The sequence below is a fragment of the Tamandua tetradactyla genome, chromosome 6, assembly GCF_023851605.1.
Source record: "Tamandua tetradactyla isolate mTamTet1 chromosome 6, mTamTet1.pri, whole genome shotgun sequence".
NCBI lineage: Eukaryota > Metazoa > Chordata > Mammalia > Pilosa > Myrmecophagidae > Tamandua > Tamandua tetradactyla.
Genome location: NC_135332.1, coordinates 154,066,016 through 154,086,801, shown reverse-complemented (window position 1 = coordinate 154,086,801; position 20,786 = coordinate 154,066,016). Strand labels below are relative to the sequence as shown.

At 34.7% G+C, this 20,786-nt stretch overlaps 1 protein-coding gene across 1 annotated transcript in view; it reads right to left on the bottom strand.

The window, feature by feature from the left end:
* The window catches only part of PKHD1L1 (PKHD1 like 1), a 173,786-nt gene that overhangs the window by 71,433 nt on the left and 81,567 nt on the right, over nucleotides 1-20,786 (bottom strand). Inside the window, exons 29-43 of the mRNA XM_077167497.1 lie at nucleotides 20,573-20,737; nucleotides 19,423-19,544; nucleotides 17,912-18,044; nucleotides 17,172-17,364; nucleotides 15,441-15,583; nucleotides 14,920-15,024; nucleotides 14,119-14,307; nucleotides 13,297-13,467; nucleotides 12,538-12,764; nucleotides 10,803-11,787; nucleotides 5,160-5,408; nucleotides 4,275-4,424; nucleotides 2,674-2,848; nucleotides 1,427-1,583; nucleotides 875-1,031 (exon numbers count right to left, since the gene is read on the bottom strand). Of these exons, the coding sequence (XP_077023612.1) occupies nucleotides 875-1,031; nucleotides 1,427-1,583; nucleotides 2,674-2,848; nucleotides 4,275-4,424; nucleotides 5,160-5,408; nucleotides 10,803-11,787; nucleotides 12,538-12,764; nucleotides 13,297-13,467; nucleotides 14,119-14,307; nucleotides 14,920-15,024; nucleotides 15,441-15,583; nucleotides 17,172-17,364; nucleotides 17,912-18,044; nucleotides 19,423-19,544; nucleotides 20,573-20,737 (3,321 nt within the window). The remainder of the gene's footprint in view (nucleotides 1-874; nucleotides 1,032-1,426; nucleotides 1,584-2,673; nucleotides 2,849-4,274; nucleotides 4,425-5,159; nucleotides 5,409-10,802; nucleotides 11,788-12,537; nucleotides 12,765-13,296; nucleotides 13,468-14,118; nucleotides 14,308-14,919; nucleotides 15,025-15,440; nucleotides 15,584-17,171; nucleotides 17,365-17,911; nucleotides 18,045-19,422; nucleotides 19,545-20,572; nucleotides 20,738-20,786) is intronic.

Sequence of the window (20,786 nt, the reverse complement as noted above, 5' to 3'; positions counted from 1 at the left end):
AGTTAATGATTTCAAATAACTGAAACACTGCTGTTATTATTCAGAAGTTAAAACAAAAACAAAATACAAAGGGCTTGAATGGCTAAAACCATCATAGCAAAGCTTATGTACTAAAGCTCAAAGTGCTATACTTTCTTTTTTTTTTCAAAGTGCTGTTCTTTTGCTACTGATTTTATTTACTATGTAATTTGAACATTTTGGTTATTTGAGGTTTGCTATAGTAAAAACAGAATACCAAGATGCAGAGAGAATTTCAGGTGTTATTTTAAAACTGGTTCATAGGCAAAGGTGTGTATCATAATCCGGCGGAGTTAGAGGGATTATTTTGGATAGAATTTAATAAATCTCTACGATTTGATAACTTACAATATCAGTATTATGAATTTAATAACTAGTACTTACAAAATCAGTGTTTTTCTAAGTGTGAAATACCTCTTAAATTATGATCTAGTGCAAGTGCATGGAATGCTCACACACACGTTACTGAAACAAAAATTTTATGAAACATTTAACTTTAAAAATACCTCCGCATACGCATGCGTATACACCCTAATATTTTAACTTTAAAAATACCTCCGCATACGCATGCGTATACACCCTAATATTTTAACTTTAAAAATACCTCCGCATACATATGCGATACACCCTAATATTTTCTATTCTACTTCCCTGAAAAAAATACTGGATGTGTCACACTAAATAATTTCATAACTATGCACGGATTTCAATAATCAATTTACAAAGCTCTTCTGCCCTAAACTCCATCTTATAGTCATGCTGCAACTTGGTGTTCAAAATCACACATTTTGATTAAATTAACTTCATAGAAATATTTGATGGACAGAGTCTAATAATCAGATTTTCAGAAATTTACCTTGAATAAGCAACATTTTCAGAACAGGGGTACTTTGATCCAGTAAAATTGTCTGTCCATTTGTAATAACAACAAGTGACCCTTCCTCTGGGGGAGGTTTTCCTCCCCACGAAAAGCTGGAGGACCAAGCATCAACATAAAGGAAGTCAGCATTACCCTGTAATAAAACATGAGATTTTTAAATTTAGAAATCTTAGAATAATTCCTTATTTGATTTCTCAGAAAAAAGAAATACAAATACACTTTAGTCATAATCAATAAAATATAACACTTTAAATATATTATAGCTGCCTCTTACTTTACTTCAAGATATTATTAAATCAAAAAGCACATTTCCAATTGCCCAACAGCAAGTATAATAACTAAAAATCTGAAATAATAAAAAATTTAGTAATTAGAAACAAAACATAAGTGACCTTAATTTATTACAGTCCCATCTCAGTTATTTTTAGAGATGTTAACAAAGCAAAAATTCAGTTAACAATGACCTTATGTTCCATAATGTCAGATTTTTTCTATTGCTGTGCTTACTAAACCCTCCTGCACTGTTACCAGTTTGGCCATGCCAGAGCTTCTGATGTTGACATGAACCGGAGCCCGCCCTGAAGAAGCGCGGGCATTTGTCATGCAGATGATGTGAGTCTGGTTGGAATATTCAACATCGCATTTGGTTTCAGCTATGGTGATGTGAATATCCTCTGTATTTTCACTGTAATGATAGAAGGTAAAGAAACACAGCATTTATGTTTTTCTCAAATTTTTAGGTCACATTGTTAAATCCTTTAGTCATACTTCTTATTGCAAAAAATGACGCCTGTCCTACATACTCTGTTTAAAAACTGTAATTCTTCTCCTCTTTATTATTTTTTATTATTCTTTATTATTTTCTCTATTGCAATACAGCAATCTTATATAAAATATTTTTTATTTATTTTGTCTTCCTCTTTCCATTCAAATGTAAGATTCATGAAGGAAGGGAGTTTTTAATCTATTCTGCTCAGTGGCGAACTCCATCATGTACAATTCCTAACACATAATAGGCACCTAATAGATTTGCTTAGGGAAAGAACACTCAATGAAAGAAAAAGCAAGTTGTCCCAGAATTGGAGAAAAAGCTGCCTGGGTTTGATTTATTGAGCGATACAATGTTGATCTTCAAATAGGGCAAGGATTCAGGGATTATTTTGGTTGTGTGACATTTTCACCACATTCACACATTTTAGAACTTAATCTCCATGTAAAACAGCCATTCCAAAGTAATTATAAGAATTTGAGGAATTAAAAATGCTTTTTCTGAAGTTTTGCGGTCAGCTTTACTCAAATACTTATTCCCTTGAAGAATGATGGCAATGCAGTGCATAAATTTGGGACAAATAATGACGATGTTTAGGAAATAAGAACCTGACTAACTGCAGTGGAATGGACACGCGTGGAAAGATGTTTCATTGACGCAACATAGCAGATCATGGTTGGAATTGAGACACTGGGAAAAGCAAAACAAGAAGGTGATATTTTTGTACTTGTGATATTGCTTACTAGGATGTGGGGCAAGATATTTAACTTCTCTAATCTCAGTCTCTTAATCACAAAATGGGGATAAAAAATATCTCGTAAGGTAAGGCAGGAAGTTTCTCCGAGTAGGAAGGTGGCTGGCACAAGGTGAGTACTCAATAAATGTTAGTTCTAGGATGTGCCTCAAAGTAGATTGGTGCACATTAAATGCCTGTTTGTAAGCCTGCCCAGGCATAAGAGAAAGCAGAGGTAATAAGCACCCATGCGTGTGCATGTGATGATGGTACCTGAATCCTGATCCCATGACCGTAATTCTGGTGCCCCCTGCTGTGCGGCCTCTCTTGGGAGCGATTTCAGTGATGAGTGGAGTCAGGGCCATGGCATATGTAAATGGAGTTGTGGACTGTGACAAATCCTTCCCATTGACCACACTCACTTCACAGGCTTGCTCAGGACCGCTGCCTGTGAGGAGAGGATCAGACTGGGTACAGCACTACAGTCCTACAGTCAGACCCACGCTCATTTCCAACCCACCCCCCCAAACATTTTTAAAAACATCTTTCTTTCCAGCAGTCACTTTCTAATACGCAGGGCTCTCTGACAGTAATAATTGACATATACATGTTTTAGCAATAGCTAAAAACATCAGTGTTCACGCACATTATCAATGGGGGAAAAAACTTTAGACCCTTCCTTGGAGGATCTCATCGTAAACAATTGTACAAACTTGCCCATTTCGTTTTCCAGTCCCAGAGGATCCAAAGTTGCAAAGCAGAGCAGGAAAAGAAAAACTGTTAAAGGCAGACCCATTGACAACAGCAAAAAATGACAACTGAAAGCAAGATAAGAGACAGAGTCATATAGAAACCTGATACAAAATCTTAAAAAGAAGAAGCAGAGCTAGTATTAGGAAAAACAACCTAAAAATCTTAACAAATCTTGGCAGCACTGCTGCATTTTTAAAAATCAGGATACAAAATCTGGTGTTCAAATGACAGATTAAGCCCCAGTCATAAAAAGATAACGTTTTCTTTAATATTCTTTGTTTAAGAAGTAAGAGAAAGAAGAAAAAATATTTAGAAAAATTTCATCAACTTTTGTTAATCTTTTAAAAATTATTTAAAAGATATCCTTCATTCACTTAGAAAATTCACTTCGGGTAAATATTTTCTTGAATTTTGTTAAATTTAATAATTAAAATTTGTTGAGTACATAGAGTACCAGGTGTTCAAATTTCACAACTCACTGAATTAAGGGTTAATAATATCTCCTTTTAATAGGCAGAAAACTGAAGCACAGAGTAGACAACTTCCTTAGCTAAGTGACACAGTAAGTAGCAAAACAGATTCAGAGTCTCCTAAGTACCCAGTCTCTTAACCCCTAAATATAAATAAATATATAACAGCAATAATAATAATAGCAGATTACACAGCATATACCAGATAGTATTCCATCTACTCTATATGCATTAACTTATTAAGCCTCACAACAATTCTATAAAGTAGGCTACTGTCATTATTCTCACTTTATAGAAGAGGCAACTAAAGCACAGAGAGGTTAAATATCTTGCCACCTTTAAGGGATACCAAATAATTCCAATAGGAACTAAGAACATGCTCCCCATTTGACATTCTCAATAAACTAAGAGCCATCAGTTTGTATGAGAAACTGAAAAGCTGCAGTTCATTATAAGATATTGAGTCTAATCCAAATTTTATAAATCTTGAAAGAAATATAAATCCAGAAAGCAAAGTTCCGAAGAAATTGTTTAAAATCGGGACAGTCATGAAAGTGATTCAATTACTCCAAAGAACCTAAAAGTTTGAAAAAAGAAATTTTTATAAAATTAACCATTTCTCAAAGACTGTCATTCTTTTTGACAACTTACCATTATTAGGTGGAATTTGACATACTAAGGTTTTATCATGAGATCTAAATCTGTCGATTGCACATTCTGAGCCACACACCAAAATAATTGAATTTTGTGGGTTGAAACCGGTTCCTGTCATGGTCAAAGTTTGACCACCACCAAAACTCCCTAGTGAAGCCAAAAGGGGAAAACAAAGCTAATTAAAATAAAACCATCTTTGTGTACATGCATGTTTAAAGTTATTTTAAAACTTGACATGGGAGTAAGTTATACTAAATAAAAAGATTCTTAAAACTGAAATTACATATTTTATATCATGTCCTATCCTATCCTATCCTTTCAAATTGACGCAACAGAATCTCTTTTGATTGTATTTAAAAACTTTCACTAAGTAAATGCCATTTACTATATATATATACATATATGATAAATCTAGTCATTTATTTAAACTACTTCCGGGAACTAAAGTTTCATTTAAAGGAGATACCATGAAGAATTTCAGAGTAGTCAAAACAGAAATGTAAATTTTCCATTTTAACCAGTAAGTATATTGGTTATACTTTTTAAAAGTTTTTGATCATTAAAATAAGTTCCAAATAGAAAAATATATACTTATTTATGCAGAAATAATTATATGCCAATGATGTCTAAATGTGATTTTTTAAATCTCCACCTATAATCTGGCCATTCTAAGTTGGGCTAAATTTTAAATGAATTATACGGAATGAAGAGAAACAAAAGGCATTAAACTAAAATTTTAAATGATTAAATAAAATGCTTCTAAGAACAGCATGAACTACAGATTTCAGAAGTTTGAAGAACTTATTTTTCTAAATAAGGTACATACTCAGCAAAAACAATAAAAAAACATCTATTTGTTGGCTCCTGCCCGTCCGTGACTACCTTGGCTCGGGTGAATACTCTGAACAGAAAGCGGGTACTCAAAAACAACTGCGGACACGGCAGAGCCCTTTGTGGAATGTTGCACTGTGACAGGAAAAGTGCCGCCTGCGTGCTCTCCCACAACGCACTGCAGCACGCTATTGCTGACCATGGTGACATTACACGGGGCGTTATCGATCATCACGGAAATTTCCAAGACATCAATACCAAAATTAGATCCAGTTATCTGAACTTCCGTTCCTGGTGGACCTTAAAAAAAAGAAATAAAACAACAACAATATATTTAGAATATAAATGTATCTAACTCCTATACCTATACATGTGGTTAAAGATATTCTTATTTATTTCTATAAATAAAATAACATCCAGTGTTTTAAAACTAATATAAATATTAATAATTTTGAGCACAATAAACACTATAGTCGAATGTATTTATGGTAGTGATTTATCTCAAAGTTGATTATCTTTCAGATCTTCTCTCCATTCCACTGCGTTATAAGTTATGAACCGAGGCTATTAAAATAGTGAGAAGGAGAAGAGAGAGAAGAATGAATGCCCAGAATTATGAATGTCTGAGTGGAGAAATAGAGGAAAATTACTATTTTTTTTTCTTTTTTGGTACTTTTGTGCTTTTCTGGAGTTAGAAATTTTTTTCATGATGGACTGTGCTTTTCTTAATTCAAATATTTTTAATAGATAAGACGTGAAAAGCAAATTATGAAATACATATAATTACGTATAAGACAGCAAATACAGGAAGAGGGAATCAAAGACATAGGCAAAGAATGACGTTAATTCCTTGAATGAATGTACATAGGGTAAAGTATTTCCTTGTTTTCTTCTTTTGACAAAAATGCATTGAGGACATTAAACATGAAGAAATGTTCATAGGTTATACACATGAATAGATATTAATCCACAGAATTTGTTACCAATGCAGTCACCAAGTAGTAGTTTACTTTTAGTTCAAGGGGTAACAGTAAACTAACTGTAATTAACCAGAGTGAGGATTATGAAGATATAAAAGGCTATTTTAAAATCCATAAAAATTAAAGAGCTATTGCATGCTAAAATTAATGAGTTATTGCATGTTAGGAATAGTTTTAAGGGACAAGCTAAAAATGAACTTTATGGACATCGAATTTTTAATTTTACTTGGCATTTTCACTTTTCAAATACAACAATATTTTTCTCTATGTGATCTACTGCCTTGTCTCCATAGTAAATAAAACAGCTCAGTTCTCAAATTGTCCACAAATTTCTTATACCTTCAAATATGCACACTGTTCTGAAAAAGTCATTCAAAGGGAGAAATGGAGACAGAAACAGTTCATGGAAATAAGGAACATATGACAACATACTTTGTAATTATTACAAAGTATGGGGAAAAAAAGTATGTTATTATTAATGAAGTTTGCTTCTTTGAAAATTTTTATATGAACAAACTTGATTTATAAAGAAAATTTCAATGGAAAATTTCTTATAGGTGGGAATACATCTTACCTAAACCTGATAAATTTCCTGATGATATAATTTTAAGAAGACTTTTTTAAAAAAAGGCTAACATTTAATGAGCACTTTATTAAATGTACCATTCTGCTTTATATCGCATTCATGAAGTCCTTTAACCTTGTGAGGGAGGTACCTGCATGTATAAGGAAACTGATGTTAAAGAAAACTTGTCCAAATCTATATTCATGGGATGTTGAAGAACTGAAATTTGTACCCAGGCATCAAAACCATTTTCTCAACCATTACACTATAGCTACCTCTGAAGAGTTCATTACATAGCAATGAGGATTTCAGTAGCTTAAGATGATCAGAAACAGCATGCATGATGACACAGGCCTAAGAAGACATTTCAAGCTATTCTTAGTTTAGAAGAATGAGCCACGCTAAATAAATAAGTAAATAATTAATAATAATATATTCTCCATTTGAATGTACCAATAGCTTTCTTACATAGAGGTCTGAAAAAGACAAAAAAGAGAGAAGTTGCAAATCAATAAAATCAGAAACAAGAGGGGGAATCACCATGACCCCAAAGGAAAAAAAAATCCTGAGTGGTTGCTATGAATAATTATATGCCAACAAGATGGACAACTTCCTACAAACACACAAACAACCTACACTGACTTGAGAAATAACAGAAGATCTCAACAAACCAATCACAAGTAAAGAGACCAAATCATTCATTATCAAAAAATCTAACAATAAAGAAAAGCCCAGGAATAGATGGCTTCACAGGCAAGCTTTACCAAGCATTCCAAGAAGAATTAATACCATTCCTACTCATATACTTCCAAAAAATTGAAGAAGAGCGAAAACTAACTCACTTATTCTACAAAATCAACATTACCCTAATACCAGAGCTGGATAAAGCCACAAACACACACAAAATACTTAAGACCAATCTCTCTAATGAATATAGATGAAAAAATCCTCAACAACAAAAATACTTGCAAACAGAATCCAACAGCACATTAAAAGGATTATTCACCATGAGCAAGTGAGTTTTATTACAGGTATGCAAAGGTGGTTCAACACAAGAAAATCAATTAATGTAGTACACCACATTAGCCAATTCAGCACCCTTTCATGATAGAATTGAAGGAACTCCCTAAACATGATAAAGGGCATATGAAAAACCCAAAGCTAACATCACACTCAGTGGTTCCCTGTAAGATTCGGGAACAAGACAAGGACACCCATAGCCACCACTGCTATTTAACATTGTGCCAGAAGCTCTAGCTAGAGCATTCAGGCAAGAAAAAGAAATAAAGGCATCCAATTTGGAAAGGAAGAAGTAAAATTGTCGCTGTTTGCAGATGACATGGTCCTATAATTAGGAAATCAAGAAAAAAACGACAGCAAAGCTACTTGAGCCAGTAAGGGAGTTCAGCAAAGTGGCGGATACAAGATCAGTGGTATTTCTATACACTAGTAATGAGCTGAGGAGGTAATCAAGATAAGAGTTCCATTTACAATAGCACCTAAAAGAGTCAAATATCTAGGAACAAACCTAACCAAGGATGTAAAGGACTTACATGCAGAAAGCTACAAAACATTGCTAAAAGATATCAAAGAAGACCTGAATAAATGGAAAACATTCTGTGTACATGGATTGGAATGCTAAATGTCTTTAAGATGCAAATTCTACCCATATAGATCTACAGATTCAATGCAAAACCAATCAAAATGACAACAGACTACTTTATAGAAATGGAGAAATTATCAATTTTATTTGGAAGGGTAAGGGGCCTTAAATAGCCAAAACATCTTGAAAAAGAACGAAGTGAGAGGTATACTTCTTGACTTTAAAGTATATTATAAAGCCATAGTGGTCAAAACAGCATGGCACTGGCATAGAGATAGACATATTGATCAATGGAATCAACCCAAGAGCTCAGAAATAGACCCCCAGATATATGGTCAATTTGGAGGGGGGGGGGCAGCCACCAGAAATCAATTGATTTTTGATAAGGCTTTTAAATGGTTTTGGGAGAACTAGATATCCATAAACAAAAGAATGAAGAGGACCCTATCTCATACTCTGTGCAAAAATCAACTCAAAGTGGATCACATACATAACTATAGGAAACGGTACCATAAAACTCCTAGAAGAAAATGTAGGGAGACAGCTTCAAGGTCTAGTGATAGTCGGTAGTTTCTTAGACTTTATGTCCAAATCACAAGCATTAGAAGAAAAAATATATAAGTGGGAACTCCTCAAACTCAAATACTTCAGTGCTTCAAAGGACTTTTGTCAAAGGGTGAAAAGGCAACCCATGCTATGGGAAAAATATTTGGAAAGCATATAACTCATAAGGGTTTGAAATTCACTGTATATAAAGAGATCCTACACTCAACAATAAAAAGGGAAAAAAAATTAAAAATGGACAAAGAACATGAAGAGGCATTTATCCAAAGAGGAAATACCAATGGTTAAGACGCACATGAAAAGATGCTCAGCTTCACCTGCTATTAGGGAAATGCAAATCAAAACCAAATGAATTACCTCATACCTACTAGAATGGCCACTATTAAACCAACAGGCAACTACAAGTGTTGGAGAGAATGTGGAGAAATTGGAACACGTATTCATTCCTACTGGGTATGTACAGCCATACATACCCTGTGGAGGACAGTTCAGTGGTTCCTCAGGAAGCTAAGTATAGAGTTGCCTTATGATCTGGCAATCCTGCTACTCAGGATATACCCGGAAGATCTGAGGAGAGCTCAAACAGATGTTTGCACACTAATGTTCATAGTGGCATTATTCACAATTGCCAAAAGATGGAAAAACCCAAGTGTCCATCAACAGATGAATGGATAAACAAAATGTGATATGTCCATTCAATGGAATATTATTCAGCAGTAAGAAAAGATTAAGTTCTGACGCATGTGACAACACTGATGAACCTTGAGGACATTACGTTAAGTGAAATGTCAGAGACAAAAGGACACATATTTTATGATATCACTGATATTAACTAACTATAATATGTAAACATATAGACATAAAATATAGAATATAGGTTACCAGGATATAGAACGAGGCTAAAGAATGGGGAACAGTTGCTTAATATGTTCAGAATGTAATATGTAAGAATGTTTAATTAGGGTGAACTTAAACATTTGGAAATGGACAGCCATGATAGTAGCACGTTATCGTGAGAGTAATTCACAGTGCTGAATGGTGTGTGAAGGTGGTGGAAAGGGGAAGTTTAGAGTCATGTATGTCACCAGAAAGAAAGTTGGAGATTAAAACACGGGAATGTATAACACAGTGACCAAGTGACAATGCCTATGATTAACCATACAAATATTAAAAAGTTCTTTCATAAACTACAGCAGTTGTACAACAGTGTTATAAGGAGTTAATAATAGAGGGGTATATGGAGAAAAATGTACCTGTTACAAACTATAGGCTATAGTTAACAGTAATATTTTAATACTCTTTCATCAAAAGTAACAAATATCAAATTTGTTACTAATACTATGGGTCAATAATATGGGGTGACAAGTGTTGTATTCTCTTTTTCTTTTTATTTCTTTTCTGGGGTAGTGAAAATGTTCGAAATTTGATCATGCGGTTGTATGCACATGATGCTGTGAAGTGATGAGCGTATATTTCAGATGGCTTCTATGCTGTGTGAATATATAGTTCAATAAAACTGCATTTAAGAAAAAAAAAGAAGTGTGTTGTGTCAACACAGTAATGATCAATCAACTGGAGTTTCATGGAAATAAGGTACTGTGAAAAAAATTCTCAATGTTGGTTAGCTAATATGTGAATTGTAGTGTTTCTTGTAATAATCAACACTACATGACAAATTAATTTCCAGTTTTAGTGCATACATACTCATCTATTTCTTCCTCATACTGAGTTTTAGATCAAGCAGATGGAGATTTTGTTCCTAAACAGAAGTTGGGCAATTTGGGTAGAGGTGTTCCAAAAAAGTATGTGAAATAAATGACAAAATAGAGACTACACAGAAATTGAATCCTATGCATTAAATGGGGTAAGTAGTACTGTCTAAAAACACATCTTAATCATTTATGAACATTATTCCATTCAACACTACTAAATATTACTGATAATATGATACCAAGTCAATAAAAAGACAGGTTTTGGAGTACCTCGACTTGGGATAATTCTTCTCAGAAATGGAGTGTCCTCCAGGGCATACAGAAATGACAGAGGTGGGTAAGCGACCGCATGAACAAAGATCTTCACATCGACCATTCCAGCCGACCCCGCGGGGGTGCGGCAGTAGACTTCGCTGGAGTTGACAGAAAGAATCTCACATGGGTCATCACCAACCATGACAACAGTGCTGCCTGGGTAGAAGCCATTTCCTGTGATCACCAAGATGGTTCCACCTCCAATGCTTCCAGAAGCTGGTGAGACCCAGGCAAGTGCGGGGCTCCAGACAGTAAGGTTCCCCAGAGCCAAGCCTTTAGTTCCCACCACAACCCTGAGAGAATGCAGTCCGGCTGGGAGAGAAGTCACAAGAACCGTGATATTGTTTTCATTTACATCTATTGCTCTGAATTGTTGATTTCCACTGAAAACAGCAATGTCCTCCAAGATAGCCCCAAAACCTTCTCCTTCAATAAGAACTTTTACAGATCCTTTGATAAAATTTGGGGAGATGTGAGTTACAAAAGGGGTGAGGCTATCTAAATAGGAGAAACTGCAGTTCCCTTGACACTGGGCCCGCACTCTGTGTATAAAAATATCTACATCCACAAGCTGTTGGGGAGCAGGAAAGGTTTCACATTCAATGGCCGTGTAATTCACTGATAGAACTTTACATGGTAAATGACCCATGAGGACGTCTACACTAGCAGAAGAAGCTGCAAATCCGGAGCCTTTTATGGTCACTCTTGTCATCCCTGTAGTTGATCCTGCATTTGGCAGCACCATGTTGATGTTTGGCAAAAGTACAAACCTCCTGTCAAATTCACTGGCCAGTGTGCTGACAGCAAGGCCCAGGTTGTAGACTGTTAATGTGACAATTTCCCTGATGCCAACATCCATTGAGTTTTGAGGGTCAATATGACACATAATGCAATTCTCACTACTTTCTTCCACAACACAGGGGTAGCTGCCAATTGTAACCTGAAAGTAAAATGAATACCATATGCAATATGAATAAATGATAGACTAGCTTACTATGAACTTCAGTCTTGTGTTAGCAATAACCACTATTTAAAAAAAATTAATCACACGCAAATTTTTTTTTTCATAACATTAATTTTGAGGACTGATTAAGGCACACCTTGAATTAACTTTAAAATTAGATATGACTATATATGAATATTTATAGTAGTTTTATTCATAATAGCCAAAAGGAGTAAAAAAAAAAGTCCATCACCTGATGAATCAGTAAATAAAGTTTGGAAAATCTATATAATGGAATATTATTCAGTCATACAAAGAAATAAAGTAGTGCTATATATTATAACATGGATGAACCTTGAAAACATACAAAGTGAAAGAAGCCAATCATAAAACAGCATATATTGCATGAGTCCATTTATATGAAATCTCCAGAACACGCAAATCTACAGGGACAGTAGGTAGAGTAACGATCCTCTAGGATTGGGAGGGAATGGGAAGGTTTGGGCAGGAGGAGTGGCTAAAGGGTTTATTTTGGAGGCAATGAAAACATTCCAAAATTGATTGTAGTGATGGATGCATATCTTTCTGAATATACTAAAAGGTACTGAATTGTATACTTTAAGAGGTAAAATTGTATGGAATGTGAATTAATAAAGATGTTGAAAATTAAATTATGAGGTTACAGCCAATACATCCTCCTTTAATGCATATATAGAAGTTAAAAAGGAGAAATGTTTAAGTGCTTACCTTATTAGCACATGTGAGATTACTGAAACCACGTCCTGTAATTGTTATCAATTCATTTACTGTTCCAGTGGATGGACTAATGCTGCTTATAGATGGTGAAAAACAAGTAGAAAGCTCAAAGAGAAATCTACTTGAATGTTTAACTCCAGTATTGTCCAGGCCACACAGAGGTTCTGTTGCAAGGCAGCCTGTTGTAGAGTTTCCGAAGTGCAAATTCTCAGGCGCTCCTTTAGGCAAAAGAACTGACTGTCAGTCGTGGATAACATTCTAAATGTAGAACTGTTTTCAGACTGCATTGCTGTGTGATGAAGGTGGTTTAAATGATGCTAAATTATATTTTTGTCCCAAGAAGAGCCCCAAGTGGTATAAAGGATGTTAAAGACTGGACTAAAATGGTAAGTAAAGAGAGAAGGATGGATGTAACATTAATTTATTTCTCAATTTGTCTAAGGTCAGAATTCCAAGGGGAAAATAAAACAATAACATCACCTTACATTTTACTATATTTTGGGGCACTCTTTCACACTGTTTCTCCTTTGAGGCACATATGGATTCCGGGAGATGGCAGGACAATATTAACATGATCTTTATTTTAAAGACTAAAATCCAGCCTTGGAACAGCCAAGACCTTTTCAAGGTCACGTGGCTAGTATAAGACAGAAGCAGGCTGAGACCCTGCTCGTCTGTCTCCTGCCCCAGAAAGCTCACATACACCATGGGCCATCCGGGTATCAGAGCTTCCATCTTTGACCATCTTACCCTGAGCATAAGTGGCTTCAGTGCCACCCACAAACAGGCGCAGGGGGATGTGCCTGGTTTCAGCTGGCGAAACGTTAATGACTCCTTGGAGAAAAAGGGAGTGAGCGTCATCAACATACCCGCTGCTATAATAATGGATTCCAGGTGAAGTAAATCGGTAAGAAAATGAACCTGCCATAAAATAAGATCGTATATAATAAATACAAGCAATTAATGCAGCTTTGAAAAGGGTGCAAGAAAACTTAAAATGATCATTTAAATGCACATTCAAATGAGTGTGATATTACCACAGGAAGTAGAAAGGAAGTGGAAATGGCTTACTGGCTGTAAAAAAGCTATCCTGTATAATGAAATTACATTCCAGGAAGACAAGAGCCAGCATTAATTTCCTAGCAAACCAGGTTAAGCCTGACATAACTTACCAAAATTTAAAGAAAAACTCAACATGGAATGAAAAATAAATAATACTTGATTTTAAAGCTGGTTCCAATCGACAAAAATGACTCGCTACAAGACTGATATGATTAAAATACATACAGCGATTTTCATTGTGTTTTGCTTGTTTTAATACTACATATTTTTCAACTGTTTGATTACCACATTAATAAATTACTTCTAATGGCAGAACTCATCTCTAATATGTATAAAATACTTTGTTACATTCATTTATAAAATTTCTACTCTATCAATAAAATGCCAACTAAACCACTTTGTTTATATGTTTATATTATTTACATAAGGACATTTTAAATGTAATAAAAGTGTCTTCTTATTACATGTAGGAAAAAGAGATGTTGCAAAACTCAACAAAGTAGAACATACCAGATGCAGATTTTTGTTTTCCACTTGTAAATCCTTTGCCATCATAAATTACACTTCCAGGACTGGAGACAGAGAAAACTCTATATCCTATTCCCCTAAGATACGGATGTGCCTGCCAATGCCATGCCACTGTGTCGCCCACAGACACATTTAAGACTGACGGGAACCAGGCATAACCTAATCCATATACTTAGAGCAAGAATTGAGTCATATTTTGAAAGGAAAATGGAAAAAAGTAAAATTTTAAAATGATTAGCATAAAAAGTTATTGCATTGTTATACAACCATTCATGAAAATGTTTAATTAACATTGTAAAACTTTATGTACAGGATTTAAACACTTCCCAAAAATAAATGGAAATAATAAAAAGTAAGATGATGAGAAGCTAAGGAGAAAATACATCATACAGCTCCAAAACTGATGATCAACAGATGATTTGAAAAGAAATCAGAATGTCAATAACCACATTGGCCAAGAATATAACATGGAATTTTTTATAATGCTAAGATCAATTCTTTAAATATCAGAATTTTATCAGGCATAGAGGCATGCAAAAATCTGTAACTACAATCTGCATATTCAATTAGAAACCTTGACTCTTGCCTCTAGGTTAAATCTACTATCTGTGCACGCTGTATGTGTTCCCCACTATGTCAAGGGGATACACTTGACCAATTATAGAAATAAATAACAATACTTATTCTTTGAATCCTTTACTTTGAAATATAAAATAAATAAAAATCAAATGAATTCCAGGGGGGGAAGGGCCTTCATGACCTAAAATTTATCAATATTGATACCTGAATCTTTCCCGTTATTGGTAACCCCGAATACATTCCCTGTTGAATGAAGAATACATTTTATGACACTTTCTGAAGATGATGTCACATTGCAAGGGAATGACCCTAGGAGGAAAAAAGGTGTACAAAATAAATAACATTCCCCCATTCTGTGTACTGCAGAGATAAAGCATAATTAGTAAACAACAGCTCTGCAAAAGCCCTGCCTTATATAGTACAAACTTTGGTACTTTTATTGGATAGTATTTATGTTTGAGTACTGACTATTTTCCAAACAGAGACTCACCCTTTCTAGATAGTCTATAAACACTAAATACACATAATTATTTGTTGAAATCAAAAGGAGTTTTCCAGTTGTCCATACCACCGTAACCAAATACTCTTAACCTCTTATAGTCTTAAAGAAAAAGAACGCTTCCATGATTAAGTGTATTTCTGTACCAACTCACCATGCACCCACAGCACATCATCCGAACTGAGAAAAACGATGACACCCCTTCCTGTGGGAATGAAACTCTTACCTAAGAGAACGCTGTTCTCAGCTGGTATCGTGCTGAACCCAAAACCCAGTACCGTGATTTCAGTGCCGCCATAAAAAGACCCTCTCTGTGGAAACATGTTAGTTACTTCCAAAATATACTGTATAGAAGCATTTAATTTGTCTCTGCAAAAAAGAAAAATGAATAGGTGTTTCACTGAACTTTCCATGAACTCATATTGCTAAACTTTTTCTGTAATATGACTCCTTTAGCAAGAGTTATTGATGGAATATGTAATTAGACATTTATTTTTCAAACTACATAATCTGATAATTACCATGGTCCCAATTTGGTTGGACGTAATATGTAATAATTTCTTCCTAACTATGAAAATTAGATTTCTGAAAATCTTACGGCAGAAGAATTTGAAATGGAGGATCTTAAACTATTATGGAAAAAATATGGTTATGTGAACTGAGGTCATAAGAAAGATATGAAATCCTTTAAAATATTTTATATATTCAAGAGAGTAAAAATAAAAACAGCAGTTCCTATAAAAAAAAAGGATAGCAATGAAATTCCATACATTCTATATTTAATAAATTACATACATTGTAATAAAAATTGTGTGTAATTAATTTGAATTTATCATACTATGTTTCTTGTAAACTTGTCAGAATCTCCCTTCCCACTATTTCAAAGAGATGGTTTTTAATTTATTTTGCTTTGTTACAGACAACATGCCTACAGAGTCACTTTTCCCTTCGGTACAGTGCTTTTCTGACCTAATATGTAGGAGTTGACACCTCCATCCCATATCCCACCATGACCACAGAGAGAGAGAGAGAATAACTCGAGGGGTCTTCATGTTAGTTTTTATTTACTAACAGCATAAATGCACAGCCTTTACACAAATACACAATTTTTAATTGTGTTAATTTTACCCATTATTTCATCAGGTCAAAGCACAAGCCAATAGCTACCCATGAGCCCATCTCAGTCCCACCCTGTAAATCTAAGAGGGGCTGTAGTTCTGAGGTTTATGGCTGCCATGTTCCTCTGCCTTCATCCCTCACAGTGCATCACTGCAAACATTTTAAGCCCTAAATCTCAGCTCCTTCTTTTCCTAATTGCTCCAAACAGGTACTTCTTTATATCAATACTAAATTTTACCAACTGGTAACTAGGGAAAGAGATATTAAATAGTTACCAAAGGGAACTTAGAGTTGGAGAGGAGTTCTCTCCACCCCCATCTTCAGACAGCCGCTCCTATCTATCCTTTACATCTTGACTTGTCACTTTTAGAATGCCCTTTCCTGTCACTCAGGATAAGTTAGCACTATCATGTGTACTCTTACAGTACTGGTGCTTCTTATTCACAGTAGTTACCACATTCGTAATTAAACTATTGATGTAATCCTTTGTTTGAAACCAGTCTCCCCAACAGGGGACATGCCATTAATGTTCACCACTGTGGACCCAGCACTGAGCAAGTACCCACCCTAACTGGGTAATAATGATTTCCTGAATGAATGCAAATCATGTGACATTTATATAAACCTAGATCCACAGAGAAACTTACAATCTAATCTGAATGGTTTTGGTATCAGAGCTAAGTGTCATGTTGTACTCTCAGAACCTTTAGCAATAAGGAACTGGAAAATGGTGAAGAAAACAAATGCAATAGTATAAGGTGACTCTTTCTTTTCTGGTACCAATACTATTACCATCATATGTTCCATATCTCCCTCAAATTTTTGTTCATTAACATACCTTGTGGATGCAAAACCCCAGTTTCTGACTTCCACATAGATGTCATGTTTCCCAGGAAACAACTTGGGCAAATGGCATCTAATATCTGTGAAGTTCCAGTGAAGAACCTGACAGGTTTTTCCTCCAACATATACCATGATTTGTGTTAGATCATTTGCAAAGTTATAGCCCTTTAATGTTAAATTATCCTCTCCTTCTATTTCAAAAGAAAAAAAAGTTTTACAATAGGTTCAGATTATTATCCTGTGTGAACTTTGCAAATTATATAAATCAACTCATTTCTTATCTTTTATTGAATTTAGGAAATCCTAACAGTTATAGAGGCAAAAGGAAAAACAAAGAAAATAAAGTCCATGTTTAGTACCACAAAAGAGAAAAAGAAGATGGCAAAGTACATTTTTTAAAAAGGTATCATTTTTCCCCATATTTTCCACGTTTAAAGTGAAATACCATAGAGACTAATCTATGATAAAAAATTTTCAAAAAGCAACAAAATACACACACACACACACACACACACAGAAAACTTGTAACCTATTGCACTTTATGAAACAGAAGTACAGGAGAAGCTATGCTTCAAAAGCTTCTCTAAATTGGTTTCGGTGTCTATGTTAAGTAGCTGATCTTTTTTTATTTTTAGGTGCATGGTTCGGGAATTGAACCTGGGTCTCCTGCTTGGATGGTAAGCATTTTACCACTAAACCAACAATAGTAGCTGACCTTATTGAATAATTTCTTACCTTGTATTGTCCGTAATTTTGGATTAAAATCAGTTATAACTGGAGTCTGTAAACAGTTATAACTAAAAGCATCATTTGCCATGGCTTGAAATCCATTGGTAATAACTGAAACATTAACAGTACCCTCAATTCTCTAAAATAAGAGAATAAATAAATGAACAATTAGAAACTATGAAATTTACAGAAATACAATGGATAAAAATAAACAAATTATTCAAGATAAATTTCTAAATATATTCTGTTTCCATCAGGGTCAGTTTTTAGATATTGAGAAAATTGTAATGTCAGATATAGATGGCATATTTGGATTCTTGAGATAAAAATTTATGTTATAATGGCTTTGTAATGTTTTTGATCAATTTAAATGCAACTATACTAGTGAATTCCCAAGGACTCTGTAATAAAGGTGAGATGCTCTGGACAAGTGATTCACTAATTGATGAAGCATTAGGTACTGAAAGTTTAGACCTTTTTACTTTTAAGATGGACTCAAATGTATTTTTTTATTCTTCACTAAAAAATCATCCAGTTCCAGAATGTAAGAACACTTGGGCCTCTCAGACTTTTTGGTGCTTTAACTGCTATGGCACATGTGAAATTTCCAGCATTTAATATATATTTAATGCACCTAAAGTGTTTACTGAATCACATAATTTAAATAAGGTCAGTGTTAATGTATTGTACATTCTTGTTCTCACCTTCATCATTCAGTCCAAAATGTACTAAAATTTACTTTTCCCACAGATTGCCGCTACATACTATATCATATCGCATCTAGTTTGCTACAGCTTTTCTGTTTGATTTATTTATTCATCGTCGTTTTGCATATAATATGCAAACGGGAAGCTTAGTTAAAATTTAAAAACTATTTTTTTAAACATGAGTGGTCATAGGATGCAATATTCCAAGGAGAATTTCACATTGCTTTTTGCCAACAAACTGAAATGTTAATACATTTTAAAATATTCCTTCTTAAAAAGTAAAAATGTTTAGGGCAGTGTGATGGTGGCTCAGTGGCAGAGTTCTCACCTGCCATGCCGGAGACCTGGGTTCAATTCCTGATGCCTGCCCATGCAAAAAAAAAAAAAAATCTTTAAAGCTACTTTATTGAATTTCTTAACTGGATTATTTATTGTACTGTATTTTTTTCAGCCTTTATTTACTTGATAAATACCTCTTCATCCTTCAAGCTCTGACAGGGCATCATCTCTTTTGTGGAATTGTTCCTGACACCCTCTCAGAATTTTGTTTTTATTTCTATTATTTCAAATGGAGCCACATTGCTTAGAATTGGTTTGCATGGCTAATTTCCTTCAGGATTTTACGTTTCTAGAACATGAAGGTCATGTTCTGTGGTTGGATCTTAGCAGACAGATGCTGAAGAAATAATTATTGTAGCGTAAAATTGAAACTGCAATTTCCAGGTAAATATGCCATCCTCTACTGAGATGTCTCCTAATTCATATGAATTTTGACTTAGGAAAAAAAATAATTGAAAACTGATGCCTTACTTGTGGTGTTCTGCAGGTTATCCTATTGAAATTCCCTTCCAGCACACTGCAGGTTTCATTTCCAACTAGTACTTCTGAATTTTCATTAAAGCCAAATCCAGATATAGTTAGTAGAGTACCACCTTCATAAGTAAAACAAACAAGCAAACAAACAACACAGATCAACTATAAGGAAAAAACTTTTGAGCAACAATATGTCATCACTCAAGAATCATCCAGTCAGTCAAAAGATGAATTGGTAAATAAATCAAGGACCAGGCTTGGGATAGTGTACGTAGCTGCTGTCCGATCACCACCACACACCCAAGCCTGAGTCTGAGGCCTGGATCTCCAAGAGAACTGGAATACCTGATTAAATGAAATAATGTGGATTTGCAACCGTCATTTTCTCTGGGGTACTACCAGCTGCAACTACTATTTTTTACAGTTCCTTAATCATCTTAAAATGAAACTATGCAGTTTCTATTTGCTCAGCCATTCCATGGGTGGGAAATGAGAAAGAATTAAAACCCTCACCAATTCAAATTTTAATACTCTAAATAAAAGGAAAACTAAAAAATCAATAAAGTAAATATAAAATAAAATAAAAACAAATCACAAAAACAAATCAAACCAAGGCACAAAAAAAATCCCAAAACGAAACATAGTAAAAAAGTAAATGCTAAATAATGTTTAAACATGCTAAATGATGAAATAAGACACAAAGAGAAAGAAGCAGGGGAGAAAAAATGTATTATTCTCTTTCCATCCTCTGCATCAGCCTTCCTTTCCCTGATTTGTTCCCAGAACTTTTTCTGGGTCAAGTAGCTCCACTGAGACTGTGGTTACAAATGAAGCAGCTGGTAGGCAGAATAATAACTAATAAATCTTATCTTGACATAATTGATGAGCTTGTTATAGAAACATGTAATAATTGATGCTATTAATTCAATAACCTAAGACGTAAGTATAAGCAGTCACCCTTACTTGTGCTTTCCAAGCAACAAAAGAATTGGTCGGCCGCGTGCTCACTGTGCCTTCCCAAGGGGACTTTCCTTTGTACTACAGCAGGGAGCTCTGAGTTCCTCTCCCTTACCACTGTTCCAGAAACAGCACAATGACGTGATGGAAATGTATATGATTTTCTTTGTTTAGAGTTATGAACTATTACCCGCCAGGCTTCCCGAAGCAGGGGAGACGTGTGATATCTGGCTCCGATAGGTGAAGTGGAAAACCTCCCCCTGCGCATTCTGGGCCAGCCCAACATCAGCTATGGACACAGCAACTGGGAAATGCCCGGCACTTCCATTCAAAATCTGGCACTTGATCTCGTTTTCTTGTGATAAAAAAGTAGAAGAAAATGATAAAACAAATAAATTTGTATG